This window comes from Salmo salar, chromosome 06, assembly GCF_965601325.2.
Source record: "Salmo salar chromosome 06, fSalSal1, whole genome shotgun sequence".
NCBI classification, from domain to species: domain Eukaryota; kingdom Metazoa; phylum Chordata; class Actinopteri; order Salmoniformes; family Salmonidae; genus Salmo; species Salmo salar.
In genome coordinates this window covers 37565077-37587263 of record NC_138296.1, presented here as the reverse complement: position 1 = coordinate 37587263, position 22187 = coordinate 37565077, and the positions used below count along the sequence as shown (strand labels likewise).

At 45.3% G+C, this 22187-nt stretch overlaps 1 protein-coding gene across 16 annotated transcripts in view; it reads right to left on the bottom strand.

Annotated features, from left to right (window-relative positions):
• Positions 1 to 22187, bottom strand: part of LOC106601192 (nuclear factor I/Xb) — a 138824-nt gene that overhangs the window by 10008 nt on the left and 106629 nt on the right. For 9 of the 16 annotated variants that reach the window (XM_045720382.2, XM_045720389.2, XM_045720381.2 and 6 more), the window contains 8 exons: positions 14047 to 14109; positions 12708 to 12782; positions 12439 to 12559; positions 12013 to 12048; positions 11300 to 11430; positions 10137 to 10211; positions 6025 to 6153; positions 648 to 823 (listed from right to left, as the gene is read on the bottom strand). In XM_045720382.2, the coding sequence (XP_045576338.2) occupies positions 648 to 823; positions 6025 to 6153; positions 10137 to 10211; positions 11300 to 11430; positions 12013 to 12048; positions 12439 to 12559; positions 12708 to 12782; positions 14047 to 14109 (806 nt within the window). The remainder of the gene's footprint in view (positions 1 to 647; positions 824 to 6024; positions 6154 to 10136; positions 10212 to 11299; positions 11431 to 12012; positions 12049 to 12438; positions 12560 to 12707; positions 12783 to 14046; positions 14110 to 22187) is intronic. The other 7 variants (XM_045720384.2, XM_045720393.2, XM_045720380.2 and 4 more) reach the window with 3 other exon arrangements.

Below are 22187 nucleotides of genomic sequence, written 5' to 3'. Positions count from 1 at the left end.
GCTCGATTGAAATGTGCTGTGATTGTAGGCTTTCGTGCTGATGATTACATAATCTGAGGGGGTGGGCGGAGCAAAAGAAAAAAGGGAACCTTAGGGTCTGGAAGAGCACAGGACAAGGAAAAAAGATTAAGTACAGAAAACCCTGGACCAACAGGAAATTGTCAATAGTAGTATTTTGCTTTCTCTCCTCACTGGTGCAACGGTTTGGCAATTGGTTTAAGTAAAAAAAAATTTTATCAGAAAGTCAACCCTGTTTCCTTACCTTGCATACTACTTAACTTAAAGGTTTTCATGTTTTTCACTGTTACAGTTTCACTCCTCTATCATCATACTGTATCTATACTTAACAGCAAATGGTGTCCGCAAGTGATGAAACACAAACAAACCTGTGGTCTCTATCTCAGTACTGTCCTCAGTGTAGTGTTTACACAGGGAAACACAGTACATGTCTATAGAGTGTTAATAATCACCAATCACTAAACTTCATTTAGTCATGCTTGTGTGGTTTGCATGGCCACACAGATGTTCATGGAGTTATATTCTTACTGCCTTCATTGGTCTTTTGTTGTGCCCATGTGTGATTACATTAGTGTACAAGTGGTTGGTGTCACTCAGACCCTGAACTCTCCTCTTACATCAAACCTTACCTGGCCACCAGACTGTCCCGAGCCATCAGCGCAGACAAACTGCACAAATTCCTTCAGGGGGTCCTGTCCAGGATGGTGGTGGTAGCGAATGGTGGGGTGAGTGAAGTACGGGCTGGACTGCTGGATGATGGAGGGGGAGGGGAAGTGCAGGGCAGAGGCTGAGGCACGGGGGCTCCCTGAGAAGAGACATACGTTAGTTAGATAGATGAAAGGAGGGAGAGTGAATAAGAGAGAAACAGAGATTAACAGGGAGACATGCAGTTCAGCAGTGAACACTCACAAGGGCTTTTAGTTTAAAACAGTCAACAGCGGCCACATCTTAAGACCCAGGGACAGGCACATTGAGTGACATCGGTCTAAATTGGAGTTTCATTTCATCAAATCATGATAGATTGAGGGTGAAAATGTATTACAAGAAGGAATGAGGCACACAAATGCAATGGTCTACATTACAAAAGCAGTCCCCAAACCACACAAAAAAATAACAAGGACAAAGAGATCATTGAGCACTGTCTTAAATTAGAACGTCTTATTGTGTCTGTGTGCTGTTTTGAGGGTGTGATTCACAGGCGTCACAGCAATTTGGTATTTAAATAGGCAAGCTGCTTTCCAACGATCCTCTATGACAAGACTAATCTTTATGTTCACACTATACGTGTGAGTTTATGTGCATGTGTGTCACGTTCGTCGTAGGAAGGAGACCAAGGCGCAGCGTGGGTATCGTTCCACATCTTTATTTATATGTGAAACTATGCAAGACATACAATAAACTATAAACAAAACGTGCCGAAGAGGTGCAACATGCACTAACTCAAAATAATCTCCCACAAACACAGGTGGGAAAAACAACTACTTAAATACGATCCCCAATTAGAGACAACGATGACCAGCTGCCTCTAATTGGGGATCATACAAAAATCCCAACATAGAAAAAAGAAACTAGAACCAAAACATAGAAAATTTAAACTAGACAAAACCCCCCAGTCACACCCTGACCTACTCTACCATAGAAAAATACGAGCTCTCTATGGTCAGGACGTGACAATGTGTTAGTGGTCTACACTTGGATGATATCTATTTGGTTGTGTGCAGGTGTGGGGGTTCAGATGTCCCGGTGTTGCTGCGTCTGTAAGGGAATACAGAAGCTCTATTTTGTGCCTGCATGAGAGGGTGAGAAAGTATCTCGCTTTAAGTCACCCAGCCGAGCTGAATATGGAGACTGAGGTGTGAACGAACGTTTGAATGGGACACAAAGCCCTCTGTCAGATGTATATCCATTACCAAATCTCCTTGATTTGTATTAGCGGGGCGTACCCTCTCCCTTTTTCTTCTGGTGTGCCAGTCTACCCCCTCTAGTGTTGCCCCACCCGGCAGGGCCTCCAGCTGCCCGCGTGAGGCTGCCAACTCCAGTGTGTTTGGGGCTATACCCCAAACCCCAACCCCTCCCTACCCCCATACCCCCTGGATCTACGACACACAACAACAACAACGCAGTAAACACTTTCACACAGGCATGGGAATGACATACAGTTGAAGTAGAAAGTTTACATACACCTTAGCCAAATACATTTAAACTCAGTTTCACAATTCCTGACATTTAATCCTAGTAAAAATTCCCTGTTTTAGGTCAGTTAGGATCACCACTTTATTTTAAGAATGTGAAATGTCAGAATAATAGTAGAGAGAATTATTTATTTCAGCTTTTTATTTTTTTCATCACATTCCCAGTGGGTCAGAAGTTTACATACACTCAATTAGTATTTGGTAGCATTGCCTTTAAACTTGGGTCAAACGTTTTGGGTAGCCTTCCACAAGCTTCCCACAATAAGTTGGGTGAATTTTGGCCCATTCCTCCTGACAGAGCTGGTGTAACTGAGTCAGGTTTGTAGGCTTCCTTGCTCGCACACGCTTTTTCTGTTCTGCCCTCTAATCGTCTATAGGATTGAGGTCAGGGCTTTGTGATGGCCACTCCAATACCTTGACTTTGTTGTCCTTAAGCCATTTTGCCACAACTTTGGAAGTATGCTTGGGGTTATTGTCCATTTGGAAGACCCATTTGCGACCAAGCTTTAACTTCCTGACTGATGTCTTGAGATGTTGCTTCAATATATCTACATACATTTTCCTCTTCATGATGCCATCTATTTTGTGAAGTGCACCAGTCCCTCCTGCAGCAAAGCACCCCCACAATATGATGCTGCCACCCCTGTACTTCACGGTTGAGATGGTGTCTTCGGCTTGCAAGCCTCCCCCCTTTTCCTCCAAACATAACGATGGTCATTATGGCCAAACAGTTCTGTTTTTGTTTCATCAGACCAGAGGACATTTCTCCAAAAAGTACAATATTTGTCCCCATGTGCAGTTGCAAACCATAGTCTGGCTTTTTTATGGCGGGTTTGGAGCAGTGGCTTCTTCCTTGCTGAGCGGACTTTCAGGTTATGTCGATATAGGACTCGTTTTACTGTGGATATAGATACTTTTGTACCCGTTTCCTCCAGCATCTTCACAAGGTCCTTTGCTGTTGTTCTTGGATTGATTTGCACTTTTCACACCAAAGTACGTTCATCTCTAGGAGACAGAACGCGTCTCTTTCCTGAGCGGTATGATGGCTGCGTGGTCCCATGGTGTTTATACTTGCATACTATTGTTTGTACAGATTAAGTTGGTAACTTCAGGCATTTGGAAATTGCTCCAAAGGATGAACCAGACTTGTTCCATGTAGGACCCTTTCAAAAGAGGGGTCTATGTGGAACCAAAAAGGGTTCTCTCTGGAACCAAAAAGGGTTCTCCTATGGGTACAGCTGATGAACCCTTTTGGAACCCTTTTTTCTAAGAGTGTAGGAGGCAATCTCAGCATCTCTGAGGTAGATGTCATTACACGGTGGTCAACCTGACTGCTTCTGATCAATTTAGGAACTTTTAGCTTTGAGTTGGGAGTTCAGATGAGTTCAGATGCTCATTATCTATGGTGAGCTGTTCACCCTTCACAATGACTTGCTTTGAGCTGATACGATTGAGAATGCAAATGTCCCAGTTACAGCCCTGTGCCAACTATTGATATCTGATTTCATCATGAGATCTTTGTCGATGCCCCCAGGGGGTTGAAATAACCACTGGCTCACACAATGACCATGTTCCACTGCCAGACACCATAACAGTAAGATCTTCACACACGCCCTGGGTTCCCCGACCATAGGCGTCTCAGTCAGAGAGCGAGAGAAGAAAGCGAGAAAGAGGAGAAGAGATAGATGATAAAATAATTGATGGTGAACGGCATAAGCCTAAAGCATTTTAAGGGAAAATGGCAAGACATTGTCAGCCGTGAGCCAAAAGAACAACAAATGTCTTCTCTAAAAATACAGTACTCATGAGAATGTAGGTTTCTATCAGGCTCTGTATAATAACGTAGTGAAGCCAATAAATCATGTGCCCATCATGAACTAACTACATGTACCGGTTGTAAGACCATAGTTGTGGGTTGGGGCAGTGTGGTTCAGGGAGGTGGTGATCAGGGTAGGTAGTGATCAGGGTAGGTGGTGGTCAGAGAAATGGAGGTACAGAATGGAGGCTCTTCACCCAGTCACTCAAGCACCCAACCACAGACTGACCTCTTTACAGGGTACAGGAAGGAACAACTAACTGCATGTTATACTCTAGCCTAATTTGCATTTGAAAATTATTCAGACCTCTTCCCTTTTTCCTCATTTTGTTATGTTACAGCCTTATTTTTCTCATCAATCTACACACAATACCTCCAAAAAGACAAAACAAAAACAGTTTTTTTTAATAAAAAAAACCCCTGAGGTTTTGCTATGATCCTTTGCTATGAGACTCGAAATTGAGCTCAAGTGCATCCTGTTTCCATTGATCATCCTTGAGATGTTTCTACATCTTGATTGGAGTCCACCTGTGGTAAATTCAATTTATTGTACATGATTTGTAAAGGCACACATTTGTCTATATAATGTCCCACAGATGACAGTGCATGTCAGAACAAAAACCAAGCTATGAGGTTGAAGGAATTGTCCGTAGAGCTCTGAGACAGGATTGTGTTGAGGCACAGATCTGGTGAAGGGTACTAAAACATTTCTGCAGCATTGAAGGTCACCAAGAACACAGTGGCCTCCATCACTTAAATGGAAGAAGTTTGGAACCACCAAGACTCTTCCTAGAGCTGGCTGTCATGCCAAACTGAGCAATCGGCGGAGAAGGGCCTTGGTCAGGGAGGTCACCGAGAACCCAATGGTTACTCTGACAGAGCTCCAGAAGTCCTCTGTGGAGATGGGAGAACCTTCCAGAAGGACAACCATCTCTGCAGCACTCCACCAATCAGGCCTTTATGTTAGAGTGGCCAGACGGAAGCCACTCCTCAGTATAAGGCACATGACAGCCTACTTGGAGTTTGCCAAAAGGCACCTAAAGGACTCTCAAACCATGAGAAATAAGATTCTCTGGTGTGATTAAACCAAGATTGAACTCTTTGGCCTGAATGCCAAGCGTCACGTCTGGAGGAAACCTGTCCCTACGGTGATGCATGGTGGTGGCAGCATCATACTGTGGTGACGTTTTTCAGTGGCAGGGACTGGGAGATTAGTCAAGATTTAGGTATAGCAAAGTACAGAGAGATCCTTGATGAAAACCTTGCTCCAGCGTGCTCAGGACCTCAGACTGGGGTGAAGGTTCGCCTTCCAACAGGACAACGACCCTAAGCACACAGCCAAGACAACGCGGCAGTGGCTTCGGGACAAGGCTCTGAATGTCCTTGAGTGGCCCAGCCAGAGCCCGGGCTTGAATCCGATCGAACATCTCTGGAGAGACCTGAAAATAGCTGTGCAGCGACGCTCCCCATCCAACCTGACAGAGCTTGAGAGGATCTGCAGAGAATGGGAGAAACTCCCCAAATACAGGTGTGCCAAGCTTGTAGCGTCATACCCAAGAACACTTGAGGATGTAATTGCCGCCAAAGGTGCTTCAACAAAGTACTGAGTAAAGGGTTTGAATACTTATGTAAATGTTCTATTCCATTTTTTTTTTTTATATGTGCAAACATTTCTAAAAAAGATTTTTTTCTTTGTCATCATGGGGTATTGTGTGTAGATTGATGATGGGGAAAAAAACTATTGAATCCATTTTAGAATAAGGCTGTAACCTAACAAAATGTGGAAAAAGTCAAGGGGTCTGAATACTTTCCGAATGCACAGTATATTCTGTGCCTCAGGTTTCTTTCAAAAACACAGCTCTACTGCCGTTGTCCCTCACAGGGTGAGACAGCAGAGCCTTCCCCTACGGACACCACTCACTGCCACCCCTCCACTGGGTCTGGGTCAGGGGATGGGGGATGGGCAGGGGGTTGGGAGGGCTGTCAGGGGGGTCTCACCTGGTCTCACTCCCGCCAGCATTGGCAGCGGGTGGTGGGTGAACGCCATGCGAGGCGACCTCGTCTGCTGCGACAGGGCGCTGAAATCGAATTTCCCCGGCTTCTTAAGAGAACCAGGCGAGGAGAGTCCTGGCAAAAATGGGATCAACAAAATGGCAGAACAGAGACGTGGGTTTAATGAACAGGCTGGTGGCTATTTGCTCTATCAAATCAACTTAACTGTAGACTTAAATTTAGACTCAAGACTTCTACTTAAAAAAAATGTAATGGGTTTTATTAATTGTGATCTACTGAAATCAATGGATCGATTGATTATACCGATGGATCAACCTCTCTTTCCATATCTCTCTGTTAGTGTACGGTCTCTGTGCTGTAGCATATCAGAACCAGGGTAGAGTAAAGTGGGGGTCCAGGGGGGAGGGAGTTGTTTTGAAGCGGCGCAGGGTGGGGTGGGGGGTTCAGAGGAAGGCTTGGGGCACAGTGTCAGAGGGGAGAGAGAGAGCTGGGAAATGCAATGGCATTATAATTGCTGCCACCATTGGAGTATATGAGCGAAAGACAGGATTCTGATCACTGGCATTCTACTGTGCCTTGCTGTGGTAACTGGTCCTCTGCTTGGAGTCCATAAGCAAGCATCCAGTTCCCAATCTCACCCTTGATAGTGCTTGTCTCAGGGTATAGGAGGACAATGAAAATCAAATAAAAAACCACAACATCCCACCACCAATCCCACACCAGCAGTGATCTCAGCACCCAGCATCCCTATAGACAGCGGGACTTCCAGCTATATGACAACACCGTGAATACATCCTCCCTCCTACACAATGCACTTGTTAACGTGCCTGTTTACAAGGAGTGTGATTTTGTACTGCTTCACAACTAGGCCAAAATGTGTTTCTGTGGCACATTGACTGGCCAGAATGTGTTTCTGTGGCACATTGACTGGCCAGAATGTGTTTCTGTGGCACATTGACTGGCCAGAATGTGTTTCTGTGACACATTGACTGGCCAGAATGTGTTTCTGTGACACATTGACTGGCCAGAATGTGTTTCTGTGGCACATTGACTGGCCAGAATGTGTTTCTGTGGCACATTGACTGTGTGTAGCTATATTCAGATATACTGTATCTGCAGCCTGCCAACAGATATATCAATATGTCCTTTAATTTAGTGGCCTGCTGCTTGTAAGTCAGTCTGTCAGTTGTATGTAACTCTGGGCTGGTGGGAGAAAGACTCGGCTGCATTGTGTTAATGCATCTCCTACAGATATGGTAGATACAGAACACACACACACACACACAAGCTGTTCAGTCAGGGTGGCAAGCAGACGGCCCAACGCCAATGAAGGATGGATGGAAAAGGGGAGAGAGAGTGAGAGAAAGTAAAGGAGTGGAAGAGTGACGGCATAGCCTGTACATATATTTAACAACATATCAATGTGTCCTCCTACTTCTATAAATGTCAGTTGAGGCTTCAGGACTCTATGAACTATTCCCCAGTTTAGTAAAAACAGGCACACTAAGTATAGGCCAGGCTTACCAACTGGCCCAGAAACATGGTCAAATGTGTAAGAGCTACAGATTGAAGAGAGTTTGAGGGAAATTATTTTGATGTATGGTAATCAGAACAGGCAATTTAGAATTGTAGGGTTTGTGACCATTGCCAAGTGGTGTGTTTGACCTCAGGGAGCCACGATATTCAAAGAATGAAATTAAGTATTGGAGAGAATAATTATCAAAATACTTTTGCACTCAAACACACATTTTTCTACTTGCATGCATGTCCTGAGTCACAAACATATACTGCACAGTTTGTGACATTATGTGCACACACACACACACATACACACACAAAAACTATTTTTAACAAATTCACAAACAGAAAAAAAACCTTGACTAGCAAGAAGTCCCATAAACGACTAAACGACACATATTCACACAAATAAAACAAACACATCAAATAAAAAGGGGATAGTTTCAGTACGCCCCTGGGAGATGCTGAAATAGCTTTTACAAGCTGAATATATAAACTGTAACGGGGCAGCCGTTCTGAAATACGTTTTTGAAGTGTTACTTCGGGAAACATTTGATCACAACAATTACCCACAATGCTTCTGACTGCAGCGTTGCAGCTGGGCCTGCGTGGGCATTGGTGTGTATAGAAATGGGTAGGCGGGCACGTATGTTCTGCTAGGCAGGAATGTGTGATACCAAGTGGGAGTGGGGAGTGTGATGATCCATTTGGTGGCATAATGATGATAAAAACACAGCATGGCACTCTGGCACTTTAAGAGGATTGGGACATTAAAATAGGAATGCGTCTCACCCAGTGAACCGCTACTGGCTATATGAGACAAATGTTCAGGGTGGACATGCTGAATATAACCACCAAGGCTCAAGGGGGATTGGGCACTGTGATAGATTTCGTTTAGTTATCGTAACAAATGTAACGTCTGGGTGAAGTGCTGGGCTGGAGGACAAGGCCAAGATGCCCAAGGAAAGATTTGCATGTTAGAGTTAACAGATCGCTACTCTGATCGCTCTCTCTTCCAGTTTCTGTTTCTCTCTGAATGTGTGTGTGTGTGTGCCTGTGTATCAGTGTGTTTGTATGCGTGAGCGAGCACGATCGATTGTTCTGCGCTATTTCTCGGACCAACTCCTGGCACATGGCTTGGGCAGACTGGCAGCCAATCAACTGCTCCCATGACCCTCCAGCCTCGCCACACTAACAAGCTGGCTGCCACAAAAACCCCTAACTGTCAGAGGACCGTGACCCCCCCAACCCACAACCAGGAAGAAGAACACAGACATACAGGCACATATACATACCGCTCACATACCGCTTATTCATACACAACACACATCATCAAAAACACAATGTTCCCTAGCACACATATCTCCTTCAACATGCTATCTCAGACCAATACGTTGACTACAGTACAGTGATGGGCTGAGCTTGCAATGAAGTAAGAGAGGAGAAGGAAACAACACATGAAAATGCATAGAGGCATATCAATGTCCACTCAGCAGGCACTGGAGACAGCAGAGCAGGAGACAGCAAAAGTAATGATGAATTACATGATCACCTCATATGCCTCAGAGGCTTCCATTCAGGTAGTGAATCACCTTTGGAGGGGAGCTGAGACCCTCTCCCCTTCCTCCTCCTCCCCCTACACCACCACCACCAAAACAGATGTCTGCTGTAACCCAGTAGCTCCCATTGCTGTAGACACATGGAAGCACCATCTGGACCGGAACGCTGCTACTCTCCAGATTGGGAGTGTGTGCGCATGTGTGTGTGTTTGTACACGTTTGTGTGTGTGTATGTGGAATATTTTAGAGACAGACGGTGCCTTGTGCCTTGACGGCACACCTGAGTGCATTTAGTCTTGTTTGTTTGTGTTGTATTTCTCTTCCTGTCCTGCCTGTTGGAGAAGGTGTCCACTGTTGAGTAGAGGCTATGACAGGTGGGGGGGGGGCACACAGAACAGCACCGCCTCAGTATCTGACTGGGTGAAACATCTCACAGCAACTCAACAGGAGACAGGGCCTCATTCTAGAATCTCTACCCACTCTCACAGGGCTATACCACTGATGCATGTGTTGCTGACTAAATTACTAAATGACTGCGATTCAAAACTCTTTTGCAATGTAAATTAACTGAAATTAGAATTTTGAATGAGCGAATGCAAAAAGAGTGCAAAAAATACATTGAAATCAATGAACAATAGGTTACAGTTTCTTGGCAGCCTGAATCAGAAAAGATTCAACCCTAACCAAGCCCTCTACCTTGAGCAAGTGGACACAGTGTGTGAGAGGTAGTAATAGAATTGGTGAAGCTACTGGGTTACCAAAAGGCTTTGGGAATTCCACAAACCACAACAGATATCTGGAAGAGAAACAAGAACAACCCAACAGCAGCAGAGAGGAGAGGGACGGAGAGAGGGACGGAGAGAGGGACGGAGAGAGGGACGGAGAGAACACTCGCTAGGAAGTGTGGAAAAATAGACAAGCAGAGAGAAAGAGAGATGCATAGAGAACAAATTGAGGGTGGCATGAGTTAATGTACAGTATAGATTATAATAGGTATATATGAATGCAATGTTTTCTAACCATGGTAAGGAAACTGCACGCCATCGTTTTCATGCTTTATCTTCCTCTCTTGCACACTGGCCAAATGGTGCTGCACTGGAAGTCCAAACAGGAGAGAAGGGCACAGTTAACAACGGAGGGGGAATTAGCAGGGTGGAACGTTAACCACAATCCACTCAGTTGATAACCTGAGAGCTAAGTACAGGATGATTGACATGTAATGAAATAAGAACAGTGGCACAATTAGGAATATTATGTTGTTATAATGTGTTTGTAAATGAACTGCGTCCATATTGAGGTCACATTAAATCAGACACATTCACTGCTCTCCCTCCACCTTTCCCATTGGCCACCAATAGAATAGGAGGCTTCTGTGAGGGTTGGGGATGGAAAGGGATGCATACATGACATTAATTCATGAACATGATCTATTATAGAATTGAATTGATAGAAGATATCAACTATACTAAAGGGACCATTATTCAGATTGAATATGAGGTGATGGATACAGGCACATGGGAGGGAGTGGTGATGCTGTGCTGTGATGCTGAACACACAACAGAGGAGTTGGAGGGTCAAACCATAAGGAGACAGGGAGGTTTGGAGGGTGCAACTTAGAGGATAGAGAGTCTATGGGAGTCTGTGTAGTCACAACTTTGAGAGGATTTGTGATTTCAAGAAAGGGGGAGGATTTTGTAGAGATATTTTCTTGGAAACTATTATGCCGAAAGCTATCCACATTATATCTTTAATACAAAGCTTTCATAGAGGCTTAAGTCTAGACTGTATCACAACCGGCAGTGATTGGGAGTCCCATAGGGCGGCACACAATTGGCCCAGCATCGTCTGGGTTTGGCCAGTGTAGGCCATCATTGTAAATAAGAATTTGTTCTTAACTGACTTGCCTAGTTAAATAAAGGTAACAAAAATAAAATACAATACAAACTAGGAGTCTAATACTTTTTTTTACTGAACACAGAGCCGAGCACCAGACACACTGGCATACTACTACTGCAGAGCACACTGAAAGTATTTAGAAAAGGTGTAAACACAGGCCTACAGAGCAGGTGGATAGGAGGAGGAGGGAAGGAGAGGTGTGAGGGTAGAGGGAGGAAAACAGGTCTGACAGACAGTAGGGGGATACAGTACCATAAAGCACAGCAGATGGGGGGGGGGAATCTAACCTGCGTCCACATCGTTGGGCCAGCCACTGGACTGGGAGCTGCTGCCGGCCGCAGGGGAGCGGCCCGAGTAGAAGACATCGTCCACCGGGCTATCCATCTCACTATCGTCAATGGACTTGCGCTTGTTGGAGCTGGAGAGAGGGAGAGAGAAAGGGACTTAATGGGTGTGGAGGCAGGAATATTATTTACTTGGGAGACAAAGTACAGTCTGCTGAGAGACAGATAAGTGCAGCTATTAGCTTTATTCAACATGCTTTATCTGAACATGGCCATGTTTGTTACAGTCCCACAGATTAGATTGCGTACCTAGACCGGGGTAGGCAACTCTGGTCCTGTTTTTGATTTAACCCACCTCGAAGACCAGGTGTGTTGAATTTAGGCAATCATTGAACTGATCAATTAGCTCAGTTGGTCAGGTGTGGTACCTAGTTGGAACAAAATCCCGTGGTACCTGTGGCACTCCAGGAACTAGTTGCCTACCCCTGGCTTAGACTAAAGTATTGTAGAGCGTAAGTGTGTGTACAGTGTGCGAGTGTTCCTTGGATTCAAGTCCATACGGGACCTTTAAAAACATAGGTCCCTTAATGCACAATGTTTCATAAGTGGATCCAAATAAAGAATTGTATGTGTTTTTGGCTGTCCGTCTGGCTGAGTCTGAATGTGTCTATATTAAAGTAGTGTCAGGGGAAATATAGTGGAGTGAATATAACTACCTCCGTGGGAGACTTGCATAAAGCTCCATTTCTGTCCTGCAGCGTGAGAGAGAGAGAAACAGTGAGACAGAGAAGGAGAGAGAGCGATAGAAGGAGAGAGAGGGATAGAAGGATAGAGAGGGATAGAAGGAGAGAGAGGGATAGAAGGAGAGAGAAGGATAGAAGGAGAAATATAGGAGAGAGAGAGTGAGTGAGGAAAGGGGGGAAAACCCCCCACAAAAAACAGACAGACAGTTTGACAGATAGGTGGAAAAAACACCAGATGACGAAAGTTTCACAGAGAAGAGAGAGGAAGGAGAAGAAGAAAGGTCCCATCACACTATCATAGCAGAGTGAGGAAAGCATTCACAAAGGTTAGACAGCATAGACTGAAGCATACAGAAGCTAGTATTAGTAGGCTACAAAATAATCAGGTAATGTGTGCACCTGGTGGAGGGGGTGGAGGTGATGGAGCGGCGTCCCAGGGCCACCTGGTTGATATTGTAGTAGCCAGGACTCTCCAGGTCGGCCAGGGAGAAGTTGGGGCCGGACGCTGTGGCCACTGGAGCTGAGGCACACACACAGATACATGCGACTCTTACACAACTCTTTAAACAGAGTATAGTAGGAAAATGCATGTGAGAACCTTGAGGTTTGTGTGTACTGGTGAGTGTATAGTGAGAGTGACAGTGAGGAGAGGAGAGGCAGTGACTCACTTTGTGACACTCGGACCAGCTCGGCCACGTTCCACACCCCTGAAGTCACAAAGCAGTCCTGGAAACTCAAGTGCCCTGGGAAAACAGAGATGAGAGCAATGAGGATGATGAGAAGATGCTAGGACACACACACGCACACACAGAGGGAGCTGAAAAAGCCAGGCATAGAAAAACAGATAAACCACAGTGGAAGGCTGTGTTTTCTATAAGATAGGAAATGGCTTTGGTTGGACGTATCACGCACTTATCAAAAGCCCTATGGACAGGTACTCACGTCATGACTGCTTCAAGTCAAGCATGTCAAAACACTGTCCAGCAGGAGGCCTTAATGTGCTCCACAGATTGTGCCCTGTATAAGTTGTATACACACACTGTTTACATGGTGTCCAGTGGGCATCCAGTATGTCAGAGCTTGTTGCAACGTGTATGATGTCATTACTACTATAGATTTTGGATTGTATTTGTGTGTTTAAGCTTTCTAAGAGCTCTTGTGTATGTTGTGTGTACAAGCCCTGGCAGTGGGCAGTGTATAAAGTGCCCAGGCTCTCTATCTAAGGCTATAGTGTAGTGTTTCCTGCTCCTGGGGAACTAGCACTACACACCTGATTCCACTAATCAACTCATCATCAAACCTTTAGTTAGTGGAATCAGGTGTGTAGTGCTAGGTCAAAATGTGCCCCCGTTGGCTCCCCAGGAGCATGACTAAGAAACAGTGCTGTAGTGTAGTCTGTAGTGTCCACTCAGTCTATAGGTCGGGTGTAAAGGAATGTGTATACACCCATATTGTGTATTGGTACCAGTTAGAACCCTTTTGAGTTCCATGTACAGTAGAACCCTCTGTAGAAAGGGTTCTACCTGGTACCAAAAGGGTTCAACCTGCAACCAAAAAATGTTCTTCAAAGGGTTCTGCTATGGGGACAGCCGAAGAACCCTTTAAGGTTCTAAATAGCACCTTTTTTTTCTAAGAATGTAGGATGTCCAGGTTCTCCATGGTTAGTGGTGCTCCTATTCCACACCATCTCCTCAGCCTACCTCAGCCTGGGTTAACCGCAGCGGGGCCGGCTGTATGAGGTCAGAGCTCCAGTCGGCAGCACGGCCATGTGGTTCCCATCTTCCAATAACGTCAGGGTGATTTATGAGTGTTGTGCCACACTCATAGCCAGGCCCAGCAACATCAGCTCGCCTTACTATAATAAACCCAGGCCCAACTCCACTGGGACACACAATACACTCTATACTGGCCTGTGTGTGTGTGTGTTTGGGTGTGTGTGTGTGAAAGTTTTTAAACATACATCTGCATGTATAAATGACAGTGTATATGTTCACACTGTGAACTCACCATTGGGCGGTGGCTTGATGTCTGTGTCTCCTTGCTGGTTTGAGCTGTCTGATTGTCCGGATTCTGTGGAAAAGAGACAGAGAACAGCGAGAGAGATGGTGGAGGTTAGGCAGGAGACAGATGCCTGGACGATTCCCAAGGTGAGGGGGCAGTGGGCGGAGGACAGCATAGGAACACTTTGGAAAGCATTTTAAAACCCCTCCTTTCCAGAGGCAGAATTGGGTCTTAGATTAAAGGTTGGCTATTTCCGCTCAGGTTGAACATTAGAGTCATGAAGTGGCAAACACCAAAGACTTTACTTTCCAGAGCCATTCACAGTAGAGGAATCACTACCGTAAATTCCGGACTATAAGCCGCAACTTTTTTCCCAGGCTTTGAACCTCGCGGCTTAAACAATGATGCGGCTAATATATGGATTTTTCCCGCTTTCAATTTTATTTTTTTCTCCAAAAAAACACATTCTGTGACGTGCTCAGTTTTTTGGCGGCATGAAGCTTTCATTAGACCAATGAAACTGCCGAACGGGTTAAGGTCAAACAACTTTTTTGTTTACTGTTTAGATTAAATCGAGCGCTCTCAAACTTCCCATCATTCTGATTACGGTAGTCATTTTGTCACCCTCATCATGGCAAAGACACGGAGAAATGCATATGATGCAGCTTTCAAGTTGAAGGCGATTGATCTGGCTGTTGGAAAAGGAAATAGAGCTGCTGCACGGGAGCTTGGTCTTAATGAGTCGATGATAAGACGTTAAAAACAGCAGCGTGAGGAGTTGACTCAGTGCAAAAAGACAACTAAAGCTTACTGCTAATTTTTTATTTTTTGTTACAAGCCGTGTTTCGTTAAAGCCTGTGTAAAGTTCATTTGTTTCAATGTACCGGTAGGCACCTGCGGCTTATGTGCGGCTTATTTATGTTCAAAATAATATATTTTTTTAAATTCAGTGGGTGCGGCTTATATTCAGGTGCGCTTAATAGTCCGGAAATTACGGTAGTAATGCTCTCTCCAGAGAGCATCAAGTATCAAATAGGAATGGTTTGGTGTTCCAGTTTGAGAGATAAAACGACTGTGTGTTTGTGACATTTCTTGCACCACTGTATCTCTGGCACTCCTTCCTTTTCTCTTGTTTCTCTCTCTCCCTTACTCTCCCCACTCTCTTCTTCAGCATCCCTCTCTCTCAGGCCCAGGGAGCCACAGTGAACACACACACACACACACACACACACACACACACACACACACACACACACACACACACACACACACACACACACACACACACACACACACACACACACACACACACACACACACACACACACACACACACACACACACACAGAGAGTCCTGTTTGAGTGCAGGCCATTGGCACAGTGTGGCAGGTGAAGTTCCCATGTAACCCCAGCTTGCAGCCTCTCTCTCCCTCCACACTGATGACTAGTATAAGCTGAGGAGTGTAAATGTGAAGCCCGGGTCCGCCAGGCGTCATTGGGACTGTGTCTCACTCAGCTCTTTACCTTAACGACTGTGCACAGAAAGGCCTGTGCTAGTTTGGTTCGGCCCTGCTTGGTGCCATTCTTTCTCTGCTGCGTAATGCAACCTTGAAGAGCTTTATGGTTGGATCATATATACCATTCAAGCCAATTACCCCCACAGCACTGTAGGGTTTAAGGCAGTGGGGGACAAGTGTCCCCATTACTCCTACTACTAGGCCCCTCCCTCCCTTCGCTCCATCTAAGCCCCTCAGCATCCTAATCTTGGGGAGGCTAGTCCTGCCGCACCATTTACCCCACCGCCAAAGACGAGAACCAAAACAAAAGGACAGAATCGCCATATCACTTTGGTCTAAAAGGAGTCTCTTTTTCCCTCTCCCTGAATGGAGTCTCAGTCCCTCTCTTGCTCTACTCTCTCTGCTTCTCCCTCACTCATGCTGTCACTCTGTGGAATCCTGGCACCCATTTTAGCATTTGGCAGCCATCTTAGCTTTGGAGGTACCAATACATTCCTGGTAGTTGATGGCGCACCCACACTCGCTAGCACACACACTCTCACACAGACCCACACAGACCCAGTGGTATGAAAGATAAAGGATCTACAGAGGATATACACTGCAAATGGAGTGAAAATAAAACCACGGGGTGTTTGTCTCCAGTCATTGTCTGCCGTGCTGCTGGACCTCTGCAAGCGGCTAAATGAAAAGCTAGACTGGACGACTGCAGCAGAGCTGCACTGACAAATCATCAAAGAAAATAGGAGGAAACATAAGGAAAACATCCAGACAGAGACCATTATTACATTCCTGTAAGAGGTAAATAAGGTGAACTAGAGAGCAAGCCAACATTTCAACTGTAGGATGGGGATAAGGGGATCATCTAAGTCTGTTGAGGTCCTTCATTTAGAAAATAATACAACCTAATTTGGGCATACTCTCACTATGTAAAAACATCTTAATATGCAATTGAACTTGAACTTATATATTATCGACATTTTTTGACAGTAAAAAAAAAAAGAGTCTGGGTCATGATGACAACAGTAGGGATACCCCTCCATTCAGGTGGTTAATGAGAGGGTGAGCTGAGCTGTCACAGCGGTCACACTGACTCTGATAGAACCTGACAGCTCAGATCTGCCTCTTTCATTCTCCCCAGACACACCAGCTGTGATCAATACAGCTCTACACCTGCTGGCCACCTGGGGACTATACACCCAATCGGACTGGGGCCAGGGGGTTTCCTGACTGCGTCACCTGGCCAGGAAAAATGCTGGATCCTTGTTATGGTCTATAGTTAAGCGTTTTTCCTTGTCAGGTCATGTGGTCAGGAAAAACTGTCCTTAAATCAGACCACTGTTAGATCACCAGTCTAATCTAACTGAGGCCCCCTGGTGGTCTGGTGGAGTGTTAACAGCTTCAGTTAAATTCTAATAGCTGCTGTCTACTGTAGCCTACGGTATATGAACCTCCAATCCTACTGCATGGCACATTAGCAGGGCTTGTTTCATGGTGCTGGATCTGAGTGTGTTGGAGGAGAACAAAGGGAGGATGATGAAGGGATGAACAGGGGAGAGCTCATCAAACAGAGAGGGGATGCTCTGAGACAATGGAGAGGCTGTCCATTATTAGTGCTGCTGCTCTACAAGCCAACAGGGCTGGGGGGAGAATCACTGCCCCCACGCCACCATTCCCAGGGTTACACACACACCAGCCATACACTGCTCACCCTTATCTCCAGCACACAGTCGCCCCAAAACCCCTTGTACACATCCTGGAGAGATAATGCATCACACACACTATTAGACAGACATATAGTACATACACATTAACAGACTCACGCCAATCACATTCATACACACTACATACATTTGTCACTAAGTCTCCTCATCATACAGTACATATACACTACGTGTACAAAACATTAGGATGGCATAGACTGACAAGGTGAATCCAGGTGAAAGCTATGATTCCTTATCAATGCCACTTGTTAAACCCACTTCAATCAGTGTAGATGAAGGGGAGGAGACAGGTTAAAGAAGGATTTTTAAGCCTTGAGACATGGATTGTGTATGTGTGCCATTCAGAGGGTGAATGGACAAGACAAAATATTTAAGTGCCTTTGAACGGGGTATGGTAGTAGGTGCCAGGCACCCTGGTTTGAACGTGTCAAGAACTGCAACGCTGATGGGTTTTTCACACTAAACAGTTTCCCATGGGTATCAAGAATGGTCGACCACCCAAAGGACATCCAGCCAACTTGACCCAACTGTGGGAAGCATTTGAGCCAACATGGGCCAGCATCCCTATGGACATCTTTCGACACCTTGTAGTCCATGCCCCGATGAATTGAAGCTGTTCTGAGGGCTAAAGGGGGTACAACTCAATATTAGGAAGGTGTTCCTAATGTTTTATACACTCAGTGTACTGACATTCTGGCTACAACACTTAAATACATTTAAAACACTATACCCCATAGACTGAGGAAATTACTATTACTGAACGTAGGCCTACACACAGAAGTAGAATGAATAGAAAGGGCGTCCCCATTCAAGACAATGATGACATAATGGGTGGACTAACAGTCATTGCGAGTGTAACCATAGGAGCAAAGCAGGAAATAAAAGCAGGAAGTGTACCCATCAATCTGTGCTGTGATTTGTTGAATCAGCTCAACTGACATTACAAAAAATACATTACATTGCATGAGCCACATCAGTTAACATAATTTGAAAGACCATTCTACATTACTATGGAAATGATTGCATCACAATAGCAGGCAGCCATTGCAAGCGTACCCATGAGTTTATCAGTCAAATTGCCAGGGTTAGAGGGTTCCAAGGCCCTTCTATTCATTCTGATTTTTATGGGCCTACATGCTTCAGCGCAGACCCAGCATACAGTAGGTGTCATTATTCTACTAATCAAACACACCTATGATTTGGATGCATCATAAAGACACGCAACAATATATGATAAACACTCTCACTGAGCTCACTGTGCCAGGTCTAATAGACTCATTTGCCATGCGCATATTCATAAATGAATGCGCTCGTACATACAAATAGGCACTTTTTGCCTATTTATCAGCCGGCTTAGAGCATTTGTTTATGCATTACAGGCACACATGAGCAAACAGCATGTTTTAATGTAATGTGCATTAACTGGAAGGGGATTTTACATGGCACAGTGAAAGATCAACATTGAGTCAAATGGCAGAGATAAAGCCAATGGTTCCACAGTAAAACTTGATGACAGGAGAGTGGATGGCCTCTCAGCAGGCTACTGTGCTCTGAGCCAGGGCTCAGCTCTGTCTCTTCACTTCTCCCTCTCTTCACTTCTGTCTCTCTTCACCTCTCTCCCTTTCTCTCTCTCCTTCTAAAGTACAATAACAGTCCTGGATTCCATCTCTTTATCTCTGTATTTATTTATTTTCTCTTCCCTCTGCTTTGTTTCTGACTACTGTTACTGTCTCTGACTCACAGAATGCAGTCACATATTTACCTCTCTTAGCAGATTTCTTTAGCATGTGTTCTGTGCCCACTGCCAGTAAGTGACACACACACACACAACAGCTGGCCAGATGTGGCTCACTGTCATTGTGTGTGTGTGTGTGTGTGTGTGTGTGTGTGTGTGTGTGTGTGTGTGTGTGTGTGTGGTGTGTGTGTGTGTGTGTGTGCAGTGATGGCTGGGATTGGCTGATGAATGGTTGGTGTGACATGGCACTGCACAGAGGAGGCATGCAAAGTATAAATATCAACAGTAACATGCTACTGTCATATGCAGTTGTGAAGTGTAAAGCTAACATGCTAACGACAAGTAAGTGCTACAATTAAGGCTCATAATGCTCTCTGTAATAGAGTGCAACAGTGAGCAACAAAGCTGCAGGCTACAGAACAGACGACCATGAGTAAATCAGGATAGTACGTCTAAATCTAAACAATCAGTATTCTGGCAAACAGCAGTCTTGCTCTCTTTCAACAACTCCTCATCTGAGGCCAGCTCGTGTGTGCTCCCAGTGGCCAAGGGCCATGCCTGCAGTCATACTCTCCCACCCCAGGTGTTGTGTCATTTAAGGATAGAGCGCCATGATTCCATTCACAGTGAAATGATAGGGTCCTCTTCCTACACCTGCGAGAGGCCTTTAGACAAACATCTCTCTCTCTCTCTGCACCATCACACTTTTTTTTTTCACGTCCAGGCCCTAACCCTGTCATTGACGGTAAACTGTGTGGGCCGGCGTGGCTCCGGCCGCATGTGGGAACCCAGCTGTGGTGGACCCATATATCTCAGGCCTGACACGAGAGGAGCAGCCCGGCTGGAATTCCTCACACACACGCATGCATGCATGCACATACACACACACTCACGTATGCTCCCAGAGACCTAAACAGCCTTGCTAGCCTGGTATGCGCACACTTCCTTAATCGCCATGTAAACACATACCAGTAGTAGGATTATGTGTTTGAGCAGCACGTAGGTTTACAGTATATGATCTATATGGGTTTTTTTGCGTAAAAGATGGATGTTGATATCCAGGAGCAGTCCTTTCCATTTCATGATAGTGGGCGTGCACATGTGGTTTCAAGCGCATGAACGTACATAGGCTACGCGTGTGTTTATGTGTGTGTGTACACAGTCTCCCCTCCCCGCACAGCAGAATGGCAAAGCCCCCGCAACCTCCCCATCCCCCAGTCCTCCACCCCTCCACCCCCACCTCTGGATAAAGAGCCCCCACAGCCTCCCCAATTGGGTTTCTCGGTATGTTGCTAAACATTCAGACTTTTTTTTAAAATCCTTAATGCGCTTAAAATGTTCCAACCCCTCCTAATCCCCCAGGCTATCCCACACAGATGTTCACTGAGCTCTTTTATTGGACGTTATTTAAAAATAAAACAATCCCCACTTATTTATTCATTTCCTATCTTATATAACCATACATCATCATCTGACCATCCTCCCCACACCCCCTCATCCCCCCCTTTCTCACCACATATTTCGGCAGGCATTGTCACTGACACCCGTTGTCCTTTGAGTTTAAGCCCCTTGGGGTAAAGAGGCCACCAGGTTCAGAGGAGACATTAGCCAGTGTAGATAGATTCCAATATATTACTGGACTTACATTACAGTATTAGATCAGTATTAGAGCAAATGAAACACACAGCTGAGAATAGTCTGTACTGCAAATGGGAGAGGGTGAATATTGGGAGTGTAACTCTATGTGCCACCACAGCATGTTGCCGTGTGATTAATTGCGAGGGTGTACAATGTATCCGTTTTGGTGTAGGTAAGAATATAAATATATCTACTGTACATGAATATTTATATGAGATTGTATCTTAATGTGTATAAAATATGCATCATACTTCCTCCAGAGCATGTGTGTATAGTAGGAGATAAGCATGTAAATTGTGTGAGTGTGCGTGAGTGAGTGTAGCAGTGAGTACATGTGAGTTTGCGTGCCTGTGTGTGTGCCTGTGTGCCTGTGTGTGTGTGTGTATATGTGTGTGTGTGCCTGTGTGCCTGTGTGTGTGCCTGTGTGTGTGTGTGTGTGCTCTGCGTGGCGGCCCCAGCCCTGTGCCAATGAGGAGCAGGTGTGGGGAGGCTGCCCTGTGTAGCCCGGTGCCCATCTGCGTGCCCGTCTGTGTGCCGCCTGCACCCACACCGTGCCAACACCACACAGAGCAGGGGGAGCCAGGGGGTGAGAGGGGGTGAGTGGGGCCTAAGGGGACTCAACTATGGGAGAGTGCAGTGCAGAGGGGGGTGGTGAGGGTAGAGGAAAGGGGCTGGCGTCCTGCCCATGTATAACCCTCTCCCTATTCTCTCTCTCTCTGACGCTTTCATCTTTTATCTGTCCCTCTGCTGATCAACCATGGCGTACAGAGCCAGACACACAGTGTGACAGTAATTCACTGAGCAGCATAGGCCATTTAACTTGATTGATTGATGTATTGGTTTTAATTTGATATGATAGATAAATAGACCTCTGTGCTGATTGAAATGACCCTGACTTTCTGAGATCCCCTTGTGTTTCCTTTTGAAATTTCACAAACTGTTACTATAAGGCTACCTCTCGTATCGTCTGAGATTCCCAAAGATTGGAAAGCTGCCCACTGCACTGAGACTAGGTAACACGGTCACCACCGATAAATCCATGATAATCGAAAATTTCAATAAGCATTTCTCAACGGCTGGCAATGCCTTCCTCCTGGCTACTCCAACCCCGGCAAACAGCACATACTGTATATAGTCTTTTTCTACTGTATTATTGACTGTATGTTTGTTTATTCCATGCGTAACTCTGTGTTGTTGTATGTGTCAAACTGCTTTGCTTTATCTTGGCCAGGTTGTAGTTGCAAATGAAAACTTGTTCTCAACTAGCCTACCTGGTTAAATTAAGGTGAAATAAAGAATAAAAAAATAAAAAAGGTTACTAAAAATATGCTTTAACAAGTGTAATGACTATGTTTGGCCACCAGATGTCCCTTACTGGCAGTGGGCGCAGAACACATGCTAAAGAAATCTGCTAAGAGAGATAAATATGTGACTGCATTCTGTGAAACAGGAGCGATAGGGGGAGGGGACACATACAGACCTATAGACAGTGTACAGAATCTACATGGACATACTGTATGAGTGTGTGACCCTGTG